This window comes from Falco rusticolus, chromosome 5 (genome assembly GCF_015220075.1).
Source record: "Falco rusticolus isolate bFalRus1 chromosome 5, bFalRus1.pri, whole genome shotgun sequence".
Classification (NCBI taxonomy): Eukaryota; Metazoa; Chordata; class Aves; order Falconiformes; family Falconidae; genus Falco; species Falco rusticolus.
The window spans coordinates 17489836-17513716 of NC_051191.1; the positions used below are offsets into that span (position 1 = coordinate 17489836).

At 36.8% G+C, this 23881-nt stretch overlaps 1 protein-coding gene across 10 annotated transcripts in view; it reads right to left on the minus strand.

The window, feature by feature from the left end:
- The window catches only part of MAGI2 (membrane associated guanylate kinase, WW and PDZ domain containing 2), a 755449-nt gene that overhangs the window by 306041 nt on the left and 425527 nt on the right, over positions 1 to 23881 (minus strand). For all 10 annotated transcript variants that reach the window (XM_037389565.1, XM_037389568.1, XM_037389566.1 and 7 more), the window contains one exon: positions 1506 to 1625. In XM_037389565.1, coding sequence (XP_037245462.1) covers positions 1506 to 1625 — 120 coding nt within the window. The remainder of the gene's footprint in view (positions 1 to 1505; positions 1626 to 23881) is intronic.

Consider the following 23881-nt stretch of genomic DNA (forward strand, 5'->3'; position numbering starts at 1 on the left):
CCAACCAATATTTCACCTTGCTGTCCACTCAGCTCTGGTAGTTGGTGTTACAAGACACCTCTCAGTATCCCTCAAGGGACAGAAGAGCACTGTGAATTAATTTAACCTAGCAGTTCAACCTCTACAAACTTGCTACAAACTAATGAAATTATATGGTCAAGCAATGACAGACTCGCGCTACGCTTAAGCTCCTTTAATGTTAGTTTCAAACACCTAAGGTAACAAAAAGGTACTTCAAGAAAGGCTTGTTATTTAATGAATCTGTGATAAATGTAAAATTGTGGTGGTGTAGTAATGTTTAGGTAACCTCTACCATTAGGTGTCTGACAGTGGGGAAAAAAGTAGAAAAGGAAAAGACAACACATTTTCCTTTATTTGACCTCCTTTAATGGAAATATTTGTTACAAGTTCTGTATTGGTATTACTCTTAATGAAAATTTATTTACTTTCCAATGGGTACTTTGTGCTGATTAGGTGAGAAAGGATTACCTTCTTTCCTGCTATTTATAACACAGCTAATGATTTTCTTTGGGGTGAATAGCTTCTTATTTATCTTCAGATGCTTTCCCTGACAGGGACAAAGTCAGGACAAAAAGGTCTTCATTGCTTCTTTTGCTACAAGGTAAAAATATGGGGCTGCTCCTGTAAATTGTTCTACTCACCCAGGTATTCTCATATGTATGGGTCATATTTTTCATGTAAAGGGTTCCCTGTCATTTTGAAGATCACAGTAAAAAGACCTATCCGTTACTCAGTTGTCTTAACTACTAATGTGTCTCTGAGTAGCATCTGGTTTATAGTATACCATTATTATGGTTTTATTAAAATGCTCTGCTACATAACTGCCCTTCCATTTATAGTAGTTTCACTTTCAGGATGGCTGTGTTTTGGAAAAGGTTTAAAATCAGATGAATCATCAGTTCTCCTGGAAAGCACTGTTCTGCATTAAGCTTCTGGCTCTTTGCCCCATATACAGACATTTTCTAATACAGTCATTAGGATAGTTCCTATCCCTCTGTCATACTACAAAATTAATGAGTTCTTTTCAATAACTTCACAAAGCCCATAAGACATGATATAGCAAATTCTTCCTGTTTTACTTAAACAGTGAGGTTTCAACCTCTGATATAGATTGGTAGTTGCAGGATCACACATGCAAAGGAGAAGTGTCAGCCTTACAGCTCATTTCTCTTTTATAGTTTGTTTGTCCTATGTTAGAAAAGCAGTCCTCAAATATTTGGCATAAAGAACTGTTTCTTTCCTGTAAGCGTAGCGTTTTATCCTGTTTCTCTTAACCAGCATTATATACTAAAATTACAATGAACCCATCTGCATTTTGCTTTTACATACAAAAAAAATAAATTCATAATTGCCATGTGGCTCTTCACAAATCTCTGGTAACAGTAGCAATGACACATTTGTATTGGGATGTCCCACTGCAATTCCAACAAATTAGAAAAATGAACAGGAAACATGAGAGCCATTAGGAGTAAAAGCATGCTTACCTTCATATGTTCCACTTTCTAAGAGAGCACCACTTTTCTCCAATTCCATAAAATCTTCAACAGTGATGAAAATATAGTCCACACCAGGGACTTCCCCCTCCTTATGTGGCCTTGTGGTGCCTATTAATAAGAGAAAAGACACACCATCAAGCACATGACCTAAATGTAGAAGGATCTTTTTGAAACTTTTGGAGACTTTACAAAGTAAACCATTTATACAACATATTCTATAGTACATCCTCCTAATGAGCGGGTCTTTCAAAACCACGTGGCTACATCTGAAACTGACGGAGGTATACAAGATACATGTTTAAGATCATGCCAGATGTTCTTTGGATCCATATTATTTATTCTCACTAATGAAAATGTATCATACTGCTGCTACTCTTTTTCTGTTACTAGAAAGACCCTCAGTGACACCAGGCACATGATATTCAGAGGTAACACAAATCTTCAGTGTGTGTTTTCTATGGCTTTAGACAAAGTCTTGTTCTACAATTGGTCTGCTTCATGATCTTTTAAACATTTATTTAGCGTATAAAAGAATAAATCTGTAAGTAAATCTGTAAGGGTTATATTCACATTGCTTGTTTCACGGCTATAAGTGGACTTAATAAATGGTTAGGCTTAAGGGACTGAGTGATTCAAATCACCCGCTAACCGTGCTGTCAAACTGCAAAAATGCTTATATTTAGTTATTGCCTCTACTGTCATCTCTGGATGGCGGAACTCCATAAACACCGACAGACAGTATTTCATACATGCTGAGAAGTGACTCGGCTTAGCTAGCAGAAGTTGAGATGTTAGCAGGGAAGCATCTGAATTTGACCTAATTTCTTAATGGTCCAGTTTACTGTAGTCAGGCTATCCCTACTTCGACTGAAACCAGTCAGTCAGTCTCAAAAGTCCATTTGGAAATGGAAGAGTTTTAGGACCTCCTCAGTCTCAGTGTTTGAAACATCCCATGCTGGCCAGTGCTCAGCTTTGCCAAAGCACTGGATGACCTTCAGGGTTGTCCAAACTCCTTGCTGTCAGTGGAGATAAGAGACATAATGGTGTCTTAGGTTATCCAGCCCGCTTGTCACAGACACCTTTCCCTCCACACAGGCTGCCTGAATGTCTATGGCATAGACTGAATGAGCCTGAGAAGCTAATATTTAAGTAGCTAACATCCGGAATAAGTTTTGATAAATCTGTAAGAGATTTTTCCTCGTTTGTCTGATTCCAATTCACTTTTCATCTCAACATTTAAAACAAAAAACTCATCTTATTTGGCTGTTTATTTCTGGGAATTTAATATTTCCATAAACGGGTTTCTTTGGATTATTACTACCGTGTTTCAAGAATGGCATAACACTTGGATGTTGAATTTACTCCCCATGGAATATCTGACTCCTGAGGATGCAGCAGCATTGTCAAAGAACTCCAGCCCTTTGCGAGAACTGTGCAGAAGCATAGGGATTCTGGCAAGCCCTGGAGCTCCTGTGAGCTCTGCTAACAGCACAGGCATCAGATGTTTGATCTGCATGCTCTCTCCTGAGAAATTTTTCACTCCCAAAGTCTATTGATAGGAACTGTATCTTCCTCATAAAACACCTGGGCAAATCAAGGCTATGTAATTCCTACACATGGCACAGAGAAGAAGCCAGCATATTAGATTAGTACCTCTAGTTTACTGTTGAGTCAGTGTTTTTTTATGTAGCCAAATTAGGATTACCAGAAGTTTATCATTCAAACAAAAATACAAGTTACATAAAATGTGGCAGTAAACCCTGCTTTGAGAGGGAAGTTGGACCAGACAATCCCCCAATGAGCCCCCTCCCAATCTAAATTTTAAATGATTTTATGATATTAAGTATTAATACATGCGTACATTCACCAGTCGTTAACAATCAGGGATGACTGCAACGTCTCACAGGAGGTCCAACACTTTGTTGGAGGTCCAACATTCAGTTATCCCTGTGTTTTCCTACTTTGGTCACAGCCTTTAGCCAAATTGCTTAGAAAAGTGCAATGGACTAAATTTTGGATTCTGAATTCCTATTTTAAAGTGAAAGCTAAAGACCTGATCTTTCTGCCCTTATGTGACCTAGTCACATTCTTCAGGATATAGTACATATATGATAATGTTTGCATATGCCCTGCACTATGAATTGAATATTCTGTCTAATCTGCTTCCCCTATTTCCAATTACACACACGGTCCAATTAGAGACTAATCCTGTATCCTTAACACACAGCTTAACTCTAGCGTGTCTGTTCTCCAGTTGAATTGCACATCACTTACCCCCACATGTAAGGTAGCCACGAGAGCCCTGTATTCAGAGCTGCAGATGTCATCACTATCTTGTTCTGTAACACTCTGAGATTTCAAATAGTTCCTATTTTGCTTCAAGATGAAACTAATGGATTTTTGTGGCAAAACCAAAATATCCAGAACTCCACTTTAAAATTGCCAGTGTGCTACTGTACACAGCAGCTTCTTATTTTAGTCTGCCTGAACGTCGTTTTCCCACTGATTTTCCTAGGTGACTAAACAGCTACTGGTAATTCTACAGTATGTTTTCCTTTCTCCATTTCTCTTGCAACCCATGGCTCCACTAAGATATTCCAGCATGGAGAAGAGGAATCCTTTGTCCTGAAAGTTGAACTGAAATGGGCAAATTACACAAATGAACATTTCTAAGGAGAAGCAGATTTTGTAGAAATTTTTTTCCCATTTCTGCTTGTAATTGCGGTCTCTGTCCTACAACGCCAGGAGATGGAACTGTCACTGAGATGGTAACACAGAACATTCCACCTTCTTTTCTTATAATCACTCCAAGAGCTCTGCATTGTATTATATACGGAGGGTTTCCTATAAGATGTCAACTACTCACTTCCACTTCCTTCACAAAAAGGAGAAAAGAGCAAATCATGATCACTAGTTGCATGTGTTCAGGGTGACTTTTACCCCAGGTACAGCAGTTTCCACCCCCACCAGAACTTCATTACTCTTGATAAAAACTTACTGAGTCCCATTTCCCTCCTGCATCTGTTCTCAATCCCTCAGCCCGGAGGACCTGAGATCTTGCAAATGGTTAAAGCAATTCCCTGGCTAATGGAATAATCAATAGTTATTGCTTCTTTTACTCCTTCACCCTGGAGAAACGGAGTTGCTGCTATTAATACTCCTGCCATCCTTTATACCTTTCTGTAAGCACCATAGGGTTTGCAATGTGCAGATTTGCAGACTGGGAGGCAGTTAGTGGAGAATCTTAAACACCCATCAAGGGTCTGAACATTGAGGTCTATATATAGGAATCTTGTAGACCAAAGGCATTTTTTTCTTTTTCCTTGCATTTAAATTAATGTAGAGTTACTGTTCTTAAGATATTTTGTCTTTAACTATATTCATATAGACAGATAAGCAGGTCTAAAAGCTATGGTGATTCAAGACTTAAAGGATTAATTCCAAGCCTCATATTTTTACAGAAACACAACACCTTTTGTTATACAGCATCAAGGCTTAATAGGACACACTTGCTACTGCTTATAATATTTAGCTTTTTATTAATGTAAAATGAAAATAGGAACCCAGTTACCATTTTGTTACCATGGTAACATGTGAAAAAATAATCTTTGAATTCCATAATGAAAGAACATGATACTTTTAGATCTTGCAGGATCAAAACCAGCAAGGGATATCTGCACCATGCATATTTATAAGAAACGCAATCTATTGTTACTGTGGAACAGAAGACACAAAAGGAGTAGCTTGCAAGTAAACATGACCAGTCCATAAAAGCGAGTGCTGTCACATAATGTTAGGTACCTTAGAAATTACAGGAGCTTGGTCTACAAAACCTGGGCTGATAGTTACCTTTGATTTCCTGAGCACCGTTTGCATTGTTCATCAATTTGCTCTCAAAAGCAGTATTAAGGTCATTCACTGAGCAACTACTTTGTCTGGATTTACAACTTCAAGATTGATAGTTGCTACAGTTTAGAGATATTTAAGCTATATGGCAGATCTTTAAAAAGAAGAGCCTTTGCCTTTGCAGCTTTTTTCTTCTTCTCTTGTACAGGGGAAACCTGGTGGTTCACCATACCTCATTGCAGGCTTTCCATACTCAATGTTATGTTATATGATGGTGCTACATTTCTGGAGAGGAACTAGGTGCTGTTTACATAAATAGCCTTAAAACACCATTTTTCTTTTAACTGAGTATAAGGCACCTGAGGGTATAAATTTAGACACCTAAGAAATCTTTACAATGAATAAGACCAGGAGTGTGTTAATTTAATAGCAAAAACCTATTTTTGAAATACTGTTTATATGAGCTTGGGGAACAACAAATAACATTTAACATAGAAGCTTTATGATGACTGCTAGTGCAGATTGAAAAAAATGGTCAGTTTATGTAGTGTTCAGTTCAGATTCCCACTATTACTAAAAAACTATAGAGCTATTAACTCTGGAAGAACTCCAGGGTTGGAAAGCTCCACACCAGTTTGTACAGGTAGGAGAAAACTAGGAATTGATATATCTCCCTTTAAATCTTAGCATTCAAGTACATAATTAAAATATTATTAGTGCTCACTTGGGAACAAGGTGCTTAGTTTGACTTTGAAAATATTTCTACTTCTTAGAAGCACTGAGTCTTCACAGTCTCTGTCCAGCTCTGCTACTTTCAAAAGTAGGAAAGGTGCTTTCTCAGTATTCCTTTTATTGCTAACTCCATGTATTTACGCATGGTAGGAAAAGAGGGAAATTTATTTACGTGCCAGCATAGGAATAAGAATGTTAGTTAAAAATCCAAAAACTCTGACAGGAAAGACTCAGAAAGGATGTTCTGTGCTTAGTACGATAGACACATTTCCAAGAACACTTCATCTTTGCACAGTAAATAATCTGTATTTTACAGTCTTTGGCAGCATTACAAGAACAATATTGCATGAGTAGTGTTCCTGTAGAGTCTATGTGATAATCAGGAGAGTAGAAGTAAAGGCCTTAGTCTCTCCATGGTCCAATACCTTCTTACAGATTTTGCACACAGGTTTCAATGCTCCAAGCTTATAGGTGTATTATAAATATTTATATTATACATTTTTTAATTGCAAGTTAAGGGCAAACATGGCACACCACTATCCAAACAACTTCACAGTTATTTACCTGATTTGCATTTGGATTCACAGATTGGTTCCTATTGCACGAGGTATATACAAAAGCAAAGGTGTGTCTTTGCCACAAGGATTTAGTGTAAATGAAAGGCACAGTAATAGCCAAACCCTTTTTGCGTAACAGTCTACTCCTAGATTTACTTTCTAAAGGTATGGAAGTAAGTAGGGTCTTAGTCTGCTTATTCGTACCAAATATAACAAACATAATGAGAAAAAAAAAATCTTTAATATGTAAAGTCCTTTCATTAGGCATTCTACTGAAAATTTGTTCTGTAATTCTGCTCTGTACAACAGCTTGTTGTGGAAAGCAGTACGCCAGGCTGTCATACATTACAGTAGCTGGAGGGATCCCTCCTGCAGAAACAGACTGCTAATCTTTAATAAACTTCAGCTGAGCCCTTGGTACGACCTTGTATACGCTTTGCCTTAGAAAAATTCAGCAATGTTTAATTAGCTCTTTTGTTTTTTTGCCAAATTACTCTGGGATACTATTACTGTGAGGAACTGAAATGTATGGGAAATTATACCTGTCTTGTCAAATTACTAACTGCATTAAACAGGAAAACACCAAAATTTGTCTTGATCTACTGAATTCCCAGCTGAAGAGAGTAATAATCATAATTTTCAAGTACAGTGATTTTAGATGTACTACAAAGCAGGAAGCTTCTAGTGTTTATGATACTTCCCATAACAACAACATAAACCGCAAGTGCACAAGCCCCTTCTTGCCAAGGGTCATGAAGAGGAAAAGATTTTTCTTTCTAAGTATGCAATACCAGCAATTTCTCTGATGCATCCCTATAAAAATAACTGCAGAAGCAGAAGAATGAATTCTAGATTCCTGAAAATATTTATCAGGGGTAATAGCTTCAAACTGCATTAATAAGCAGGTTGTTGGCAAATGTGATCCTGAAAAAGACCTCCAGGTTAATCAACTCAAACACCACTAGCAAAGGTGCTAAATGATCTACAGTGAGGCAAAGCCAGGGATTTAGCAGTTGCTGAGTTTTGAGACTGCAGCATTATTTGCAATGTTACCCATACACAGAGAGAAAAACCAGACACTATTTGGAAGAAACAGTGTGCTTTTAAGATCTCCAGGATTTTCTGACCAAATTTTAATAGAAAGGGAAAAGCATTAACCCATACTTCATCACAGAATTGATAGTTTCATTTCTGGGTGTTTAATTCATGTGAATTAAAAGGAAGTTTTCCAGTCCCTGTGCATCATCAGTATCCACTGGTATTAGCAGAAATAATGGATTAACTACATGGCTTAATCCAGTGTCCACTGAAATTTGGGTTATATCAAAAGAAACCCTTAAAAAAAAAACAACAAAAAACAAAAAGCCTGACTCATATTTTTAACAGTTTCTAATATACCTTGGGATTAATGACACTGTTTGTTACATTTTTATTTTTCCTGAAGAAGTAAAATGTAAGATTGTGAAAAGCAGTCTTAAGGGACTGTGTACTAGGTGGCAGTTCCCACGTTCTATAATACCACGATTCTCATGATAATACATTTTATATTTTATAGTGTAAAACAGAGGCAGTGACTTCCCCGACTTGAGATCTACAATGCACATAGTAACAGATAAGCATGTCCTTTATGGAAAGAATATGCATTCAGCCTGTGGTTCTTTAGATTTTCACTTTTTCAGAACTTGAGACATACGAACTAGATAAGCTAGATAAGCTCCTGTCTGGTGCTTAGCAGCATTATTACACTCCAGATGCCTATATCATTTCAAATACTTTTTTTTAGATTCAATATGCATTCAGTAGCTTCTGATTACACACAGCCTGGGTATATTCTATTTGTTCTCTTGCTTTTGTGCAATGTGACAGACACTGTACAATGTGCATAAAAACAGCCCAAAGATAATTTATGCATTTTAAAAATTAAGTCACATTGAAGCTGAACAGCAAAGTAAAATCAGGAGATGGGAATGACAGTAATTCTAGCTGAGGACTGCTGGTAGGAAGGTTATTTGTTTATTTATTCGGTTAATTATGAGAGGACCACTGGAACCAGCAAGACACCCAGAGAAGAAATGCAGCACAAGAGCTTTAGGCTGAGACAGATAGTTGAAGACATTTATTTAAAATAAACTGTGACATATCCAGAGCTACCCAGTATACCATGCAAGGATTTTTCCATGGCACTTTTATGCTGTGACAGGCACTGATACACTGGGTGTTCCCCCCACAGACGTAAGGGACTCACTGCCTGGTAAGCCCAGCACGAATTGGATCACTTTCCTGCTGCTGGTGAATAAAGTCTGCAGAGTACTTTCTTTTAAGAACAACTCTGACCCAGCATTAAGCCCAGCTATGCAAGTTTCATTGCCAACATGGCATCTGAGCAAATAAAATGTCTTTTTTTCATTACCTTTGCCAAGAGTATCTTTTAACAACAGACTTCAGAGATAAAAGCTAGTAATACAGAAGTGTGAATACTTTGTGTCAAGTTGGGCATGGAATATTGCAGAATATACTTGTAAAAACAATCAGAAAAGCTGTTGCTAATACAGATATCATGAACACTTAAAATATATTCTACATAATTCCTGGAAAATACAAAATTGGGAAATTATGAATATTCTGGCATTTGGAAGCGTAGATAGTACAGGGGTTAGCCAAGTACTGAAGGAATCTGATTTCCAGTGCTCAAAAACTGAGAAGATGAAGAGAAGGAAAACCAGTTATGAAGTTATGAATCATTCTGGATTCCACATTATTGTCTCAAAAGTAAGTTTGTTTGTTTGTTTGTGTGGTTTTTTTTTTTCCAATTAAGAATTAGAACCAGCCATGAAGCTCTGAAAGACACTGAGATTTTCTTCATAAAACATGTTAATGTCCTAGCAAACACCCCTGCAGTATATCCCAATATCTTTCATGCTTATTATAAAACTAAAACACTATATCAGCTTTCCAAACATTTAGGAAAGTAAGCAGTAAACTGCTCTAAAGAAACATTTGAGAATGGAAATTTGAAAATCTGGTGATAAATGGATGGTAGGTTGTAGTGGTAGGAAGTAGGGGGTTTGGGGGGGTTAATTAGGAACTTGTAAAGCTAATAAGTAACTAATAAGGTCCAAGATTATTTTCTATACATGCTGTAGACAACCAGTGTTGCTCTTCCATGGATTTCCACTCTTTCAGGTAGAGATATAAAATAAAATATGATAACAAATCTTTACCTCTTTTGGAAGCCTAGACTTTGATTCCCATTGCACGAAGTTGTTTACACTCCCCTAAACCTTTATTCTAACTAGAAACAACAGGTTTTTACCCAAAAGTGAATATATTTGCAGAAGAGAACTTTCTGAAGAATTAGCACATACATTAGGGCATTTTGATGAGATACTCATGTATGAATGAGCATTTATGTTTCCACACATTCTTTCAGATTTATAAAAGTCTTCTGCTAATGAGATCTAGACTTTTGATCTTACTAATAAAATACACCTAATTACAGGCAAAATGTTTTCTACTACTAGAAAAGCTTAACTGGAACATAGTTTCTTAAGGTCCTTGAAAGAAAAAGCCTCTTCTGGGAAATGTCTGATTTTCTGCAGCTCTTCAAGAAGATAGAGAGCTAAAGAACTACTTGCATAGTAGTCTGTTGGCGTGTGTAGGTCTGCCAAACAGTCCGGTATTACAGCTGCATTTCTCCCCAGTGTTACCAATTCTATCATTCCTACTGATGGTCCAACTGATTGGAGTATCAATGGAAATATTAAGTGAGATCTGGGATAGTTTGTTCAGCTGTGATGTCCCAAACCCCTATTTATAATGTACATCATTCAAATGTACCTTCAGAAATCCTGGAAACACATCACATCTGGAATAAGGGAAAACACTTCTGGTATCAGAAACAGAACCTGCTTTTATACCAGTTGATTTTACTAACATTATGGATAAACCATTGTGGATGACTTTTATTAGGCGCCTTGTACATACTACTACAGAGAACTGAAGAACCTGCTTAATTCATACACAGACCCCGGTGTATCTTGAATGACTCTGAAATGCCTGCGATAACAACTTTTAAACTGAAATAATACTAATATTCTCTATATATTTTACTCAAACTTAAGAAGCCAGTCACCCCATATAATGTCTGTTTAATAGTACATTTTAAAAGGATTTGTGAAGTTGTTAGCTGTTGCTACTAAATCTCTGAAAATGTTTATAAATGGATTTTCTAAATCTACAGTCTTACTTTGAAAGGCATTAAAAGCGGGACTGTGGAATAGGCTGCCATAGAAACCATCCAGAGATGTATTCCTAACCAAACTCACTTCAGCTGTTAATGAATCAACAGTATGAAACAATAACAGGATTTTAAGGGTTAGTTACTGATTTGGGCAGATGACATACAGAAAAATGAGAGGAGTTTATGCTTAAAATAGGAAACCTAGTTAATATGTGTGAATTAAAAAATAATAATCTGTAGTTAAAACAGGGCAGTATCTCTCCATAGTATCCACAGTTGTATTCTGCTGTACCTCTGAACAACAGCTATCCGACAAGGCATGGGAGCAAGCGCCAATCCAGAGCACATCACTTCTGAATCAAAAAGTACTTTGGAAAACTACAATGGATGGCGTCTAATTGGTAGAAGAGATTTACAAGTTACTTGGTTTTCTTTGTCTTCCAGTCCATAATTTGAGGGTTTTATTCCTTGGCTTTCACCCCACAAGTTATATACTGCCCAAACTCCACACCATTCACTGGACAGCTGGACCAGACCTTAGTCTGGTGACAAAAAATGCTGGTATGTAACAGCAGATACTGTTACACTCATTTTAATGAGCAGAGTTGAAAGAAACACACGAGTGTCTGTGCAGTACTGTGTGCGACACCTCCAGCAGATTCACAGCTGAAATCCCTGGTGGCCAACTGCTATCCGGGCAGCAGAGCAAATGTTGAACTGAGACACAGGGAACTGTATTCCCACAGTAGGGATTTCATCAGTGCTAGACAGGATTTCTTGTGGGATGCCACCACATGCTGCAGGAAAGCTTTGAGCAAAAGGAGAAGTCATGCTGTGAAACTGCTTCCCACGGCAGCGCTGCTCTGTCCATGTGGAAGTGCATTTCTCATGTGAAGGTTCCAGGCCGTCGATTGCTGTACCTCTCTGGCACACTGGCATAGCAAACACATGTTTTCTTAACTGCTTCTAGAGTGAGAGAAAGTCTCCTGTTCTCTCTTTCCTCCTCTTACTTTTCACTAAAACCAACAAAAGTAGTATATACACAATAATGATATGGACTTCCTGGGGGAAAAAAAAATTTCTATTATTCTTCATCCACTGTTTCTCACAGGGAATAAAGTTTTGATTGAACTATGAATTTATGCAGTAAATTCCAAGGAAACACAGTGTTTGATTTTTCTGTTCCAAAAAGTACAGTTTAAAACAGTGGGAGACAAAATGTATTCTTCTTTCAGAAAAAAATAATGCATCATGGAACAGTTCTATTTTGTTATTCAGAAATGTATTATTTTGAAATCACCTTAGTTTTTATATTACATTATTTTCTGTAAAAACATGACACCCCATAAAAACACAACTATTTGAAACAGATTTATTTCCATCTGTTTTTAGAAAAAAAAAAACTATTTGCAGCTTAACTCGTATTGATAATAATGAAAAAAATCATTCCTCAGTAACAAGTTGAATAAATTATTTATACAGGAGTCATTATTTTATTGAATACTCACGAACTTAAAAGTGCATGCTGCAGATTTAGATATTGTCACTATCTTCAAGTTTTTAAAAGAAATTTTAAATGCTTTGTTCATTCTTCTTTTGAAGATAGAAAAAAAGAAAGCTTAGATTTAACTTCAAAGGAGTCAAATACAGTGAAGGTGAGGAAATAAATGTCATGTAATTCTGAATATGGGGAAGCCCACTGCTATTCTTATCTCCTACAGGAATTATTTCCGAGGTGTAACTACAGCACTGGTGAAGGTCATTTCATGGGCACTACACACTCCAACTAATGGACAATTTCCTTACTCCAGAAGAACATCTAAAGTTATGTCTGAATAAAGAAAGGCTTGGAACAACCCAAAAGATTTCAGTCCCACGTATGACCTTGATGCTCTTCGTGTATTCAGCAGGGCTGAAGGAAAAGTTGTTGGTGAATAGCAAGTGTTATTCTGGTTGGCTAATTAAAATTGCTGCTTTTCCCATACAGTGAGGCTTCCTTTTCTGATATGATGAGTTGTAATAATCAACCTTTCAACACTTAATTCAGTAGTCACTAGAGATGAGTTAATTCCACTTATTTTAGCTCCAAATGGATAGCAAGAACTGGCATCTGTTGCTACTGATGATAACAGAGCAAATTAAAAGTACCTATATCAAATTGAGATACATCTAATTATACTACTTTTATTTTTATGGATGTAATTAATTGCTAGTTAAGATTTTGTAGATCTAATAATTAGTATCAGAAGAATGAATTCCCTGAAGAGGGTGGGTCAATGATTCCAGCTCGCCGGCTACCAGAGATTGTGAATAGTCCTCATTGTATAATTATGCTCTTTCTTTCCTTTTAAGCATCTTAGTATTTCTGCTTTTTCAAAGTTCATTCCACGAGCTCCATAGAGCTCCGTACAGTATTTGACTCGAATCATCTCTCTGATCCTAATCCTACACTGATGGGCTTTTTTCTGGCAACAGACACCATTAATACAGTGGTCCTTTCATCCCAATATGTAGACGTGGCACTGCATGCAATAGCAGTAAGATCTGAGATGAATTTGTAACTTGTCAATTTACTGAAAGTGGTGTACATGGCATGCACACATTGCCTGATAAATAGCTCATTCTGTTAACTTAAATATGTGCTTGTCATGAAGTATGGCTCATGTTCAGACACTATAGTTCTAGAAATCTTCATGCCAGCCTAGGAAGAAGCGGTCAGTCTCTCTAGCAGAACAGTTGCTCTCAAAAATAAAATAACTTCATAAATAAATACAGCATAATCTTTGTATTTTTACCATATGTTCTTATTCCCACTATATCTAGTAGCCCTAGGAGACTAAATCACTGTTTTGGAGGTATTATCCTTTTAGTCTCATCCCTTCTCTTGTGATGTCTAAAGACAGTTGGCAGATGCTCAGTTTCTCAGGGTAAGGGAATAACAAACAATTATAATAACTAGCCGTAGGTGTTTAAATTCACCTTTGGTTAAACAAAGTTTCTGACAACTGTTAAAGGTAGTCCCCAGTGCCTTGGCTAACAAAACCATATGTTCTTATGCCCACTCATGACAGAATTTGAATTCTGGTTATATGATGTAATTGTGGCATTATTGTCTAACACAGTGTCATGGAATTTCAGGGGATATTGATATTTACAGTTTGGGAAACCCCCTATTAATTCAACATACACATGTATGTATGACCCTACTTTACACAACTGATTCAGATGAAGCATCATTTGAAAACCAAACACACTGATTTTCTTCCGTGAATTGCCTAAAGCAAAAAAATGGTTTAATTTTCAGTGGTAATGTTTCAGAAGTACTATAGATCCCACATGTCAGAGTGAAAATCCACATTTAGAAGCACAAAAAGGCTAGCAGAGAATCTGGGAGAAGTGTTTATTCCTACAGCCTTGTAAACTGATTCCATAACTTTCAATTAAACTTGTCTGCTTATCTCATTATGTGTACTTTCATCAATGGACTGACAGTAACATTAGGAAAACTTTCACTTGCCCTTGAGTTTCTCTAACCATTCTCCCAGCTGCCTTGTACAAGGTCTCTCTCTTTTTCTCTTTTTTTTTTTTTTTTTTGTCCAAAAAAGAAGAGGAAAACCTCCAAGAAATAAAGGAAAGAAACAGAAGTTCCATTTTTCCAGTTTTTTTGTGATTTTTCTTTACTGACACAATACTGTTATGCTGCTCCATCCTAATTTTAAACTCCTAAAAGGAACGGCTAACTCCCACCGGTGGCTTCACTAGTGTGCTGATACAATCCCGTGCAGGCCTGTACTATCCAGCCAAACCTCTGAGGCTTCCTATGCGTTCAGCAGAGGGTGATTTTAGTTAGACTGACACTTCTAGCTTCTCCACTGGCTTCAGAAGAAATCTAGGATCAGTAGCCTCCTCTTACTAGCCTCCAATATGTGCTTAAAGTCAGGTGAGGGGAACCCACACTGAAGTGTTTTTCCACTAGGACCCAGCTAAGGAACTTTCACTAGATAAATCCAGCCCAGGCCCTCAAGGGCTGTGGTGTTCTCTCCCAACAGATGACTAGTAAGCCCACCAAGAAAACTCTCAAATTATCCAAACGTCACTTTTCTGGAAAGCACTTATCTGAAATACAGGCCCCGCTACTAGGAGGGGACAGTTCATACTTCTGAGCAGTTTAGCTGTTGATGAGTTGGAGTCAAGTGCACCAATGCAGCAGCGAGTCCACTGGCTTAGGAACAGCAACTTCAGTCAGTCATGCTTGTTTCAAATGATCTCTGGAGCTACAAGAAGTGAGAAAGCCTCCCCTGTTCTCCTCTGAAAACCATACCGCCAACAGGCCTGGCAAATTTCCAGCCAGTGCCCAATCCAACAAGTAGACCTTGTTGTCAGGACGCTCAAATAGTAACAGCTCACTACATGTTTTGTCTCTAAACAGAACGTGAATATGAATCAAGGCGTATAAAGACAGGTAGCCAACAATAAGCCACAAGAACATAATTTAGCTTCTAAAATCTGAAAGTATATTCTAACCAGGATAAGAATTGACACAATAAACCAACACGTCCTCAGCAAACATCTCTTTCAAAGTTTACCCGCAAGAAGGGATGCACACTGCCCGTTTGGCCTTGGGTAGAACATAGGACTCTTTTCTCAGTGATACTTCAAGAGCTCTATGTTGGTACATGGTCAATGTTATCGGGTGGCTGCTAAGTCAGCAAAGTGCACCTGAGAAGTGTTAAAGACCAAGAGGACATCAGCTGAATCTGACCACGTATGTGTTCCCAGTGTTCTAGCAGAAAGATTAAAATTCAGCTTAAATAAATTAATAATCAGACTAACTGCATTTCAAACAGCACTAAAAAGGTTGTTATAGAAAATTGAGAGGTGATTTCAGAAGCTGTTCCCTACTGCCTCTTCTCTGTTGCTTTATTCTTATCCACCAAACTGTGGTTTTGCCTCTATAACACATAAGGCATTAGCGACAATATTTCGCAATTGGTAATCTGATAATTTGGAACTGACTTCCCTAAAGTCAACAAGTGAAATAATAATAGGTCTCTCCTTTCTACTCCTGCAGTCAGTAGCAAAACTGCAATTCACTGAAATGAGAGCATGATTTGGCCCAAACATTAATAAATGAGAGCTACATCATAAGCATCAACACAGAATACTGTATCTACCAAATCATGAGCTCTCTGTCATGAAGAGTAAGTCATATAGGCGCGTGTCATTTACATAACAACTCAGCATTTCCTCTCTCCAGTGAAACTGAAGCAGAAACCTTATTTCAGCGTTCATGAAAGTAAGACAGTATGCCTTGAAGATACATCTCCACCAAAACTCAAGGAATGCTTACCCATTACTTAGAAATAAAAGGTTTAGTTTCGGCTGATATCAGTGAAAAATCAAAATTGGGAAATTAAACACATCTCAAATCACTTAAGCCCAAAGATTAATAATGTCCAGACATACAGCATGAATGTAGTAGAAACATTTGCACTCACAAAAAATAACGATGAAAATCCAGCAGAACAAAAGATAAAATTAAAGAAATGTTTTTATCTTGAAGAATTTTTAGAAGAGAGTTGTCTCCTTTGGGATAACTTTCCAGCATTGTGATCCTTTCTAGGAAAAGGTGATGCCCTTACACTTACACTGCAGAGTTGACTTGCTGCCACTGCTGGTGGTGTGATGGAGAACACGAAGACAGGCAGTTTATTTTAGCTCAGGCTCCTTCCTTTTGTGGCACACATTTGTCACTAAGCTGTTTAAACATGAATACTGCTGTGCTTACTCAGTACAAGTCAGGATATACTGCTGTATGCAAACTTGCCAAACCTCAGCTAATACTGCCGCTACAATTATGTCTCCAGGGTAGAACAACAATGAGCTCTGGAAGCATGAGGCATTGCTACAGTCTGTACTGGAACAGCGAGACATCAACACTACAAGCATCAGCTCTTGGGCCACCATACTCAGCAGAAGCTAGGAGTCATCTACACCTTGAGAAGTGACTTCTCGCCTCAGTTACCAACAAGCATCAAGGCTTCCATGCAGTAGGCCTTCTTTTATACAGCCGCTGAACCAGCTCACATGGAATGACACTCAAATCCTGTGCCTTCTCTGCCAGGTTACCAGATTAAATTTCAGCTTTAACTCCCTCCAACTCTGTAGTACTTGTTTACCACAGACCGGCCTGGAACTCTAGAAATCCTCCAGATAAAACTATCGACCCATGGACAACACAGGTGTACCACTGTTGGATCATCTTTGTCAATTGTTTAACAAAAATAGCGTATCTTCAATGATTAAGCAACTAGACATCAGTCTGTGACTTCAATGCCTAATCTGCATAGTTTAACATTAAGTTCACTGATTTATTACCTGTGTTTCTTGTTTTTAAGAAGTTAGCTTGGTTTTGTTTATTTGAATTCCAGTACAAAAAGCTCCTTGAATAAAGAAACATTAAATTTAATAACACTTCTTTTTAGGTTTTGAAAACATAGGCAAGAACTAGTTGCTGAATCAGTTGACTTTGAGGAAGATAAATTACTAGAAACAAGGCCTTTGTTGCTTTAGCTATAGCAAATGGCTTCCTTAAAGTAGAATGTAAAACAAAGCTTTGTGTTGACTGAACTTCACATGAAGAAAGTATGAAGAAGCAGAGCTTTCAATACACTGGGTTTGCTTAAGGCATGAAGCTGTCAAAGGCAGAAGCATATTTTTATCAAAGTAGTAGATGCGTGTGTGTATGTAAATTATGCTGGTTGGTTGAATTACATCTAATAAAGATAATAATTATAAATGAAGTAATACTATAATTACTACATAAACCCACCTCTTATATATCAACAGAATCTAATTTTTGCAAATGTATTGCTAGTGCATCATTCGTATAAGGAACATGGAATTTTAATGACACTTTAGGAAGATTTAAGGATGTAAGAATTAAAGCAATAATTAGTCTATTTATTGTTTAACTCACAGTTGCTCTTTTTGTGAATTTATTTTTATCTTATAGAGAAGATTAATCCACCACTGGTACTTTCTGTGATTCAGAGAATCTTCACAGAGAATGGAACTAATGATTGTGATGTATGTCCAGAAATCTTGCATTCAAGTACATCTAACAAAACATTTCAACTTCTTGAAATATTACTCAAAATGTGTATTGTGCACCATGTACCACCGGAACATAAAAGACTGCTTCCAAGTTTTACCAGTCAACAACAAATTCAATGAGTCATTTTATAATATTATGAAGATTTTGGAAATTACCTGCTCATCACTAGAGGGAGTATGTTATAATTGTATCTGAAATGATCTATTAACAACCTAAATTCTGTTTCACTTTCACAATCTTCTGTGATTCATCCAAATTTTAAAATAAATACACACCCATCTCATCTTTTCAAAGGAGTCCCAAACTGTCACTATTTAAGAAGGTAAAGGCCTGTTGGATTTTTGATCAACTACAAGTAAAAAATGACCAAGTTAAATGGGCTTAGCTGTTGCAATTCTCCTATGGGAACCACTTCTATAGTTCTGACTTTCTGAAGGGTGTCTGTGTGGCTTTTCTTCTGAAATAGCTGAAGGAAAGGATACAGCTATGAAGAAACTGAAACTATGTAATCATATCTGCAAGTAGCATAAATAAAAGCATTTTTCTTGATCTATACCAGCCAAGAAGTTAACCTGTGGCTTTAAAAATTTTCAAGTAATTGAAATCAAGCTCATAAATCATGCAGTACAATTTCCTTGTACTTTAATATTCATTTCAGACTAAAATTGTACAATAAATAACACTATCTTAGTGGTACTTTATCTATCTTATAATCTAATAAAGTCAAGGAATTCATTGCAGATGAATTAGTTCACTAATATCACAAAGAACCACTATATCACTTGTTAAACCTTCATGGATTCTTGTATAGAGTTTTGGGTTTTGTTTTTGGTGGGGTTTTTTTTGGTGTTTTTTTTTTTTTATTTGGGGGGGGGGGTGGGGGGTGTCTTTCTGTTTTTAAAAAAATCTGTGAACCGTACGAGATCCATAAATGTGCCCTTTACCTGAAATGTAGACAAATCCAAGTGTTTGGCAGAAGCAGCAGACTTCACAGAGAAAATGTTAGGAAGATAGAGCAATTAGTATTGCAAAAGGAATTGGTTTTGTATGGTAGTCATCTCAACAAGAAATACATTTTGCTGAATGAAATAAACCACGCTTCTCCTGAGAGAAAAAAGTAAAAAAATTAATAATAACCTAAGGTAAAGCATAATGGGTCCTAAACTCTTTCAAAAGTGTCCTCAGTATGAAGAAACAAGAATAGAGAACAAATGTACAAGACAACACCGAATTATCCGCCATCACCCCACGCAGCACCACCCCTGAAGGCCTTGTTTTATAGTAATGTGGATGTATCTTCATTCTCTGGTCCTTGGATGTCACTGACTACGTAGATGTGTTAATTTTTGATAACAGTTTCACCTGACTTTATACCGTTAGACAACTTAACAGTAATTATAACTGTCCTTCTAACAGAGAAAAACTGAACGGTGCCATAAATGTTCTCTTACTGTTGATCTTTCTTAAAAAAAGTTGAAAGTCAAAACGTTACAAAGGCTGAAACATATCTCCATCTTACTTATATTCACTAACTCTTTTCATAATGGAAATGACAACACAGGCACAGGAAAACCCGATGCATAGTTATACACTACAAAGGAATGCACTACCCATCAGAAAACAGAAGGAAAAATACAAGAATCATATGCTCATTCTTTATCCAGATGATCTCAGAGTCCCTAAAGATGTTGTGCTATTATAAGAACACATTTAAACACATGTAAAGTAAACGAACTCATAATATATTGACTCTGCGACAGCAAGTAGTGTATAAAGAGATTAACAGGAAGATAGGAGACAGATGAGTAAAGATAAGTATAAGGGAAATCAGCTGCAGGTGCAGGGCATGAACGTTCTAAGATCTCACAATGGAAAGATTTAATTATTTCAAATTTTACATTATGGAAAAGTGACTAATGTCTCCTATTATAAAATATTTTTAAAGCAAACATTCACTTTAATGAATAATTATGTGCCTCATAAAATGTCTAGTATCATGATCTATCATCTAGCAGCTAGAAACTGCACATTCACGCACTCTGACAAAAAAAAGGTGCACATTTTTAATACAGAGGCTAATTAGCTATTTGAATTTTTATCACGTAGTAGAGTCTCTGTATCTTTAAGGTTATTTTCATAGGAATTGGTCTTAATTGTTAAAAATGGTTGAAGGAATCTACTCTTTATGTAACACAGGAGGTCAGACAAGGTGAACATAACAATCCCCTCTGGCTGTAGAACTTCTGACTATGAATTCCGCATGTAGTTAGTGACGTATTTAGCTACAGAAGTATTGGCACACTCATTTTTGTGTAGTCTACCCCTACTCTTCCTCAAATTGCCTCTCAGCAAAGGCAGGTAAATGGTGAGACTGACACAGAAGCAGCAGCTTCCAGTCTTACGAATAGCTTACCTCCATCCACCCATGGAAAAATTATAGTCTACAGAAGATATACGACACTTATCTTGCATACTTACAGTTAGGGTTTTGAAGCCCCAGAGATTAAAACCTTCTCAGTGCTGCTCCAGAATTGGTGACCATTCTCAAATATTTTATTCAAGCAGACTCCTAACTGTCACTCTCTGGTCAGTCTTTTTCTCCATCTAATAAAAATATCTACTGCTTCCAACTGTAAACTGGATCTGCCAATACAGTGGTATTGCCAGAGACATCCAAGAATGACAGAAGAACTGACTTCCTCTGCCTAAAATCTCCCCTAATCATGCCACATATACAGGGGAAAAAATAGCTGACACTATCAATAAAGATGTTAGAGAGGGGGTTAAAAAAATGACATGGACTGCATACCCTTGTAGGTGCTCAAACTCAGCTTGACAAAGCTTGAGCAACACAATCTACCATCCAAGGTGGATGTAACTTTGACGTTGTTCCTGCTGTGAGTGAAGTGTTGGACCAAATGACCTCCAGAGGTTCTTTCCAGACTAATTATTTGATGAACCTATGATAATGAAGTTTATCAATGCAACAAGTGGCTGCAGCTAGTCAATTACAAATTCCCAGCAGGGTGCTACCTTTCTGCAAGTGAAGTTTAAATGCATCAGCAGCACCAGGGTTTGCTTGACATTTGTTTTCTGCTTTTGAATCTAGAATTAAAACTTGCATTTAGGAGTGACCATTCCTATTCCCTTCCAGTTAGATACTAGAGTGTCTCAAGCAACTTCCAAAACATGTCGCAGACTTCTCACTAACTACACCATGTACACTTAAGCCCATCCTGAATGCTTATTTACACCTACACTTTCTTGCCCCCAGCTGGCTAGCAAACAGGGTGACAGTTAAGAAAATGTTATCTGATGTAAAAATGGAGCCAAGGAATATATTATAATTTGGTTACAGGGAGCCAATCACTAGGAATGAAAAATAGGAAATTAAATTTATAGAGACTGATCTATTTATGAAAAAAATGCCATTTGCTTTCTGCTGACAGAACATAGTGCTGTAATAAAAAGTGAAATTTGTTACATAAAAGTAACTATAGTAATGTTTATTGAACAAAGAAACCCAAGATCTTTACCACTCCACTTTTCTAAAGCCCTGCAGCAGCCCTGCAGGAACTCATCCTTGTTGATTGGTATTAACAGAAGAGGTATTACCAACAGAACAGGTTGTACACAATTGTATAGGTGTATGTTTTCTGAGGCATGGTCATGTCATGTGACACTCATAAATAGGAACAAGACACAGATGAATCTAAAATCTCAACCTGTAAAGACATATCCCTTGTGCTGTGACATAATGATTCAGTATTGTTGATCAGGGAATACAGAACTAACACAAACAGGTTTACTGGAATACTAGTCTCTCTCTTTATATATATATTTATTTTTTTATATATAAAATTATTTTATGCTGTCAAAGAAAACTAGTGACTGAATTGGCATTTACCTCATATGGCTCCACAACACATTAGCATGAAAAGGCCCTAGAGGACACATAATTCCTCCATTTTCTTTAAGCTGCATGTTGTAAAACCATGATGGTACAGCTGTGAAGGAAACATACATTTTCCCACCAGCACCACAGTTTCTTACTTTTCTTTAATTAACGGGTTGGAAAATAACTTTTCATTCTCCCTGGACTTCTTGATTCTGCAGCTTATTTAACAAGATATTTTGATGCTGAACTTAAGAAGATTTGTAAAATATCATTATGGAGAAGTCTGCATTTCTGTTAAAAATATTTTCAGTGAGCTACCCATTATGATGTTGGTTGTAACACGTTTCTAAAAAGTAGCAGTTTTGGTGTAAAAATGTATCCAATATACAAAGAGATACTTGTCAAGGGCACTTTTGCATTTTTATTTTTTTTTTACTTTGCTTTTTTTATGAAATGCTTATACATGGCAATTTTATTTTGGAAGAGGTAATATTTTTGCTGACATTTTGTATCAAAGTAAAATAAATATAATGTGGCTGATCCTGTAAAACTTACCATCATGTCATATTTATTTATTGAGTGATTTCTACAGATTGGCTACTAGCAAGAGTACTATTTCTCTCCTGCTTGGAAATTAGGTCCTACTTAGAAAAAGGAGCATCTGCTTGTAATTTCATCCTTCTTCCCATTTCATTTACTACACTTTTCAGCTGCATTCCCCAAGGTGCTCCAGAATTATTTTACCTCACATTGTTTTGTCACACAAACATAAACAGTAAGAAAAAATGTAATTAATCATAAGATAGGCTGATGTTTCACCAAAGCTTAGATTAAGATTCTTAATTGTTTCATATAGGCCCTATTTTTAACTGTTGCTGTTAAAACCAGTCATCAGAGAAAAGAAACAATGCAAAGTACACAGCATAAAAATACATAGCATAAATATGACAGAAAGCAGAAAATGGCTTAAAGTTGACAACAGAAGTCCCAGTGCAGACAATAGTTCATATAAAATATGGACAATACAATTACTATAACTGTATTTAATGTAAGAATGAAGTTATTTTGTTGCCCAAAACATTTAAACTCTAAAGCTCAGAGGAAGTTAAAGTATAAGAAGCTTTTTTAGTCTTGAAAGGGGAAGAAGAAAGCATCACCTTATGTCTGAAGTGCAAACATTTCCTGTACTGTGTTAGAGGTACAAGTGATTACCACCACGGTGTCCTTCTTTGATATACTGGGCTTTTTCATATCAAGAATTTTTTTTCCCACATCCATTCCTTCAGAAACAAAACCGCTATTCATTGTATGAATTTTCTACACCAGCTGCAATATGACCTTCTGTATTTGGCTCACAGTATGAAGGGAAATCATTTCAACCTCATGTAATAAAATGTACTATTTCACCATTTTATGTTGTGTCATCAGAAATATTCCAGACTTTAGACTGGTTAGCAAGGTACCAAAAGAGGCAAAAATGAAAACCAGCTTGTTAATCTAATTTATTTTAAGAACATTAAGCGCAAAATGAAAACTGAAATTTCACTTTGTCAATTTATTAATATTTTTTTATATTTTTACAATACTTTACCACTATAGTGGTAAAATACCCAGTAAAAATATTGGGATAGCACAAATGCCTTCAGTTAAGTGTTCATAAAAGTATTCGTAGAAATCCATCCTGCAGCACAGTTTGACATACCAAATCTGGCCTGAAATAAATGCAAGGCAGGGCAGGGATGGACATACCACAACTGTTATGAAACCACTCTCTTTTCTTACAGAACTCCCTTCTTGCAACTCTGTGGATAAGCCTGTTCTGAAAACTTCAAACACAACACTATTCTACATGTAAGAGAACAACAAAGCTAAGGTGGCAGAAGAAAAATGTCTTGTGACTTCTGCTCACATGCGCCATTGAAAGGACCGACTGACTCTTCACAGATGAAGAGCACGCCATCTCTTCTCACTAAC